Source organism: Trachymyrmex septentrionalis, unplaced genomic scaffold (genome assembly GCF_001594115.1).
Source record: "Trachymyrmex septentrionalis isolate Tsep2-gDNA-1 unplaced genomic scaffold, Tsep1.0 scaffold60, whole genome shotgun sequence".
Taxonomy (NCBI): Eukaryota; Metazoa; Arthropoda; class Insecta; order Hymenoptera; family Formicidae; genus Trachymyrmex; species Trachymyrmex septentrionalis.
In genome coordinates this window covers 5,730,980-5,736,454 of record NW_017305779.1, presented here as the reverse complement: position 1 = coordinate 5,736,454, position 5,475 = coordinate 5,730,980, and the positions used below count along the sequence as shown (strand labels likewise).

The 5,475-nt window shown below is 36.5% G+C and overlaps 1 protein-coding gene across 4 annotated transcripts in view; it reads left to right on the top strand.

Annotated features, from left to right (window-relative positions):
- The window catches only part of LOC108752580 (LIM domain kinase 1), a 6,791-nt gene extending 2,990 nt beyond the window's left edge, over positions 1 to 3,801 (top strand). For all 4 annotated transcript variants that reach the window (XM_018493498.1, XM_018493500.1, XM_018493497.1 and 1 more), the window contains 4 exons: positions 297 to 429; positions 520 to 752; positions 833 to 1,061; positions 1,259 to 3,801. In XM_018493498.1, coding sequence (XP_018349000.1) covers positions 297 to 429; positions 520 to 752; positions 833 to 1,061; positions 1,259 to 3,556 — 2,893 coding nt within the window. In that variant the 3' untranslated portion in view covers positions 3,557 to 3,801. The remainder of the gene's footprint in view (positions 1 to 296; positions 430 to 519; positions 753 to 832; positions 1,062 to 1,258) is intronic.
- Positions 3,802 to 5,475: the final 1,674 nt, after the last annotated feature.

The window sequence follows — 5,475 nt, the reverse complement described above, 5'->3', positions numbered from 1 at the left end:
GTGTGTGTGTGTGTGTGTGTGTGTGTGTGTGTGTGTGTGTGTGAATGTATGTATGTACATGTATATTGCATGCAACTGTTTGCATGTGTGATTTCAAGCGCCTCCAGACGATATGATCAACGTTTATCAATATTAGCAAATATCATATATATATACACACAGTATATATAATCCACATTGAATGTAAGCCAATATTTAGCGAATGTGTGCAAAATTGGCATATACATTGACCATATCATCTGGAGGCACCTTTAAGTAACGATAATAAAAATATTCGATTGAAATGAATGTTGCAGATTGAACATGTCGAGCGATCTTATATCGTTACATATTGGCGACCGAATCTTGGAAGTAAATGGCACCCCCGTTAAAGATCAACCGGTGGAAAGTATTGAAAATCTCATACAATATTCGGACACAGTTTTACAAGTAAGCCAAAGTATTTTCAAAGTATCTTTTTTTATTGAGGCAGTTTGCAGTTAAATTGAATGATAAATTACGGTTTATTCGACGTTTTAGTTGACTATCGAGCACGATCCAGATGCGGTTTCACGACGACCCACTTTTTCCTCACCATCCTCAGCAATGCTGACATATGTCGGCACTCCCAGGATAAGTCCTGAAAGCAAAGAACGGCTGTTTAAGCGCCGGGATGAGGGTTACATCAGTGGTGCGCGGAGTCGACAATTACGAAGAACGAGAGATCCTATGCATAAAGAACGTAGCAGTTCTATGTCACGATTGCTCGAAGGGTAGGGTAACGAATACAGAATACATTCAGCAGTTGACTAATAAATTACGATATGATTCACTAAATCAAACGTTATTGCAGATCTTCACCAACGAATCCTACTTATGATCTAAGCCGTACCAGGTCATTTCGCGTAGAGCCAAAGAATCAGAGAATATTTCGAGCGAGCGATCTGGTGAAAGGCGAGCTCCTAGGCAAAGGATTTTTTGGACAAGTATTCAAGGTCACGCATCGTGACACAAACGAGGTCATGGTTCTGAAAGAATTATACAGAGTGGACGAGGATGCGCAAAAGAATTTTCTAAAAGAGGTAACTTTTTTAAATGCAAATTTTGTAAAATTAACATATACAAATGGGAAAAAAGTGAAAAAATGTTACGTTTGCTATACGAACAATTTAATATTTTAATGTTCCAATTTTGCATATTCTGGGCATTCCAGTGTTAAATAGTTGTTAGATTTAGCTGATATCTCCTATGTCTTGTGTTTAATAATAATTCAATACAGGTTGCGGTATTGCGGTCATTACATCACAACAACGTTCTTCGATTTATCGGTGTTCTTTATAAGGACAAGAAACTGCATTTGGTTACCGAATATATAGCAGGTGGCACGTTAAGGGCCCTGCTTCACGATACGAACGAACCATTGCCGTGGGAACAGCGTACATCATTTGCGAAAGACATTGCCGCCGGCATGGCCTACTTGCATTCTATGAACATCATTCATCGCGATTTGAATTCGCACAATTGTCTCGTTCGCGAGGATAAGACTGTTGTTGTTGCCGATTTTGGGCTGGCGAGGATCATTCAAAATGGTAGCTCGCCAGACAATCGCAAGTATAATCGACATTCCAATGGAGAGGCGAAAACTTCGAAGAAAGAACGGAAGAAACGATACACAGTTGTCGGAAATCCTTATTGGATGGCTCCTGAGATGATGAAAGGCAATAAGTACGATGAGAAAGTAGATATATTCAGTTTCGGCATCGTTGTCTGCGAGATTATAGGTCGGGTTCAGGCAGATCCTGATTATTTACCGAGATCCTCGGATTTTGGTTTAAATCAAAATGTTTTCAAGGAAAAATTTTGTTCCAATTGCCCAGAGACTTTTTACATGATCGCGTTTCTTTGTTGCGATCTGAATCCTGACAAGAGGCCACCGTTTGAAGTTATGGAGGTTTGGCTAGAAGGATTGGCGATGCATTTGTCGGTAGGTGCCGAATTGCCAGTAGATCTAGATTTCGACATTAGAAATTATAAAGGACCGAGTCCGAGCAGCAGTGAGTCCACGACTCCGGAAACTCTGGCACCACAATTGAAGCCTATTAAGGAAGGTCAAGTACACCAAGAGAAAAAGCAATCCAGCGGCTGTGACGACAGTACTTTGGAACGTGAGACAGAGCCTTCGTCGAGTAACACGCTTCATGTGCCTGAAGTCATGAGTCCGCGTAATAGATACACAAGGCAAAACAGCAAGAGTAACGACAGTTCGGGCAATGTGGGACGTTACTCGAGGCAAAGTTCCAAATCAAAAGACTTCGTGTCCGACAAAGAGAAGTCTGATATAGTGATCTCACCTGATTCCAGCTGTTTTAGTGGACGATATCTGAAGAGTAACAATATCAAATCGAAAGATATGTCTCCCGACATTCCAAATACCTATTCTTACTTGAAGCAGGAGACATATCCGAAGCAGATCGACACGAATGAATATAATTTAACCCGAGTACCACCCACTGTTGAAAAAATAAAGTACGTAGGAAGTGCGAGTCCGTGCGTGGTATCCGACGCTTCAGAATATATAATTGACAGTAAAGGTTCATACAAGATCAACAGTCTGAAACATAAATCGGCAGAGAAGTGTAACGATATAAGTGGTCATAAGACAAAATCGGAGAGCAAATTCAAGATACCGGATGCTGCATGCTCCGTCGGTTCTTATCTAAAGCAAATCGGTAAATCTATTGGCGCCATGGAAAAGGAAAATAAAACGATTAATACGGCAAATTGTAGTGATACCGATTCGAAGAAAATAGTTAGCGAAAGTTCTAAACCCTCTTCAGGATCATATCTGCGAAGGACGAAAATATCACCAACCAAAGAGACATCAAAGACCGCGTTTTCCAGTAAAGAAATTGCTAAAGATAAAGTTGATGGCATTTTATCTCAGAAATCCGTAGAATCAAAAGTCCCACCGAATATTCAAGAAAATATGGGAGATGAAAAAGTTATTAAAGATAGACTGTCCAGACGGGTAAGCAATATGTCTGATGTCGGCAGTATCTTATCAAGACAGGGAAGCCTTACAGTATTAGATTGCATGTCTAAATACAAAGATTACTCACCGTTCAATACTTTCACGAAAGATGATTTTCGTGAAAATCATTCCTTGGGAAAGCAAAATTCAGGCTTGTATCATACAAACAATCTTTATTCCAATTCCAACATTTCGAGGCAAGATGACCTCTTCAATATACATAGCAAACAATGTAGGAATGATGACGATGTTGAAATCAAATCGACGACCAATGGTCCAAAAAACTCAATGACTTCGTCTATTTATGATAGTGATTCAAAGATGATGCCGAACAGTTTGGCCGAGTATAATGGATGCTACAAGGGTATTGACATTTGTAGGCAGGATAGTTTCGATTCCGACAGCGCACTTGGTACTATGAAAAGCGATTTCTTCGCGGACGTCGATTTCGTACAAATGAGGGACACACCGGACTTGTGCCATACACCCGAAAGATGCTGCACGCCTAATCGTCCGACGTCACCGATAGAAAGTACTGCTTTATAAATCAAAATGCGCTCATGGTAGGAAGAGAATAACAGTTTATGTCGAGATAACGTGCGTAATCCCCCATGATGAATGAATCTCATTTGCTACTAATTTGATCTCTTTATTCATAATTTATAAATTATTCAGTAAGGTTCCAACGTATAACGTGCTTAGTTTACAATATTAATTTTTTAGCCAGAGTTTATTTCACCCATTATCTTTAGTGCAATGAGCGAGGAAAGATTTTATATATTAACTTTAATGTGCGCAATATTTTGAATATAATACTTGTTTTAAAAAACTTCTTTTGAAAGGAAGCGATATTTTTATTCCGTTGAAATTAAATTTGAAAATTTTTTAATTAATATGTGCAAAACGAAAAACTTCAGACTGGAAATGTTTTTATTAGATACATTTAATTGAAAGTGTTATCTTGCTGAAAAAATTAATGATAACGCTCAGTATTAACAAATTTCATTTGCTGATTTATACAAATTTTTAGGTCGTAATGATATTAGTTAATTAGCTGTAAGGATTCTATTACATTCCTAGACAGATCTTGCCACATGATTTTTCAAATATGGGAGTTAAAACGCAGCTCTCCTGACAAAAGTCATTCCATCCAAAATACTTATAGAGCCGGGATTTTGATAAGTATGATATTATTAGTGTGCTCGAAAAAGCGACACTAAATACGTCGATTTTGAAACTACAAATCACACGACTACAGAATCAAAAGCCGTCAGCCGAAGTAGAAGTAAAATATTTTGACTTTGTAAGTTTGTGCAAAACATGTTTTCTCTGAGACTACACGATCATGTATGTTTCTCTTAAATTATAAACACATCATGTAGACTCAATTCTTGTATAATAGAGGATGTAAAAAATATTATATTTGTTTCAGGGCATACAGATGTACATCACAGTGTAAAATATTGTATACGTTTGTAATACTGCTGTATATGTACAGATTCTTGATATATTATATATGTATGTATATTTACGTGCATATAAATATATACATATACATGTGACGTTTATATCTTCGTTACATCTGTAACTGTTCTTGATATACTCTGATAAGGAGATATTATATGTATATTAAAAGTATAAATTATATTTATGTGTATTTTTTTTCTATTGATACTTCTTTTCTTAACGAGGATATAAACGACAACGGAGTAGTAAATATCGTGTGTAAAAAGAACAAATAATTTGTATATAAGTTTGTATATATTCAAATATTTGTAATTTTTAGAACACACCGATCGAGATATTTGAGTAACAATAAGTTTTATACTTGCGCTACATAAGTACGCGATTAGAGTTTTCTTCCTATATTCTATTCCGATAATACATATATTGCCGTTTTTTTTTTAAATCGCATGTCGACTATAACTCATGACGTTCAGATGAAGTTACATGCTTTTATAGGCAGAGAGTTCCAAGCAATAATTTTAATATTTGTAATTTCCTTAAATTTTTTTTCGTCAACCAATAAAATTACTTCACGTTAGATAATATGTGAACAATGCGACTTTCTTTATCAGAAAATAAGTTTCTCTCGGATGCAGTTTATTAATATATTGTTTTGAAAATAAACGTTTATTACTTTTTCAAATCATTTGTGTCGATAATACGTTTTGTAATTAGCCGTGTAATCGGTTTTTTTTTTCACCTTAAACTGCAATTGAATGCACGAAAGAAGTCCAGTCCAAACAGTCCTGAACTTTATTTCTCTTCGTGTATATGACATGTAGAGGAAATATTATCGCTAAATATTATTCGACGATATATCGCGAGTGTTTATCATATAGAACAAAACTTTAAAAATATCACTAAACGCGTGTCCGGTCCTAAAATGGACGTTATGTGCAATAATTGTACGGCTTGTTGTATGTACACGGTAGAGCTAGCCTAAGAGATTATTCACTTGT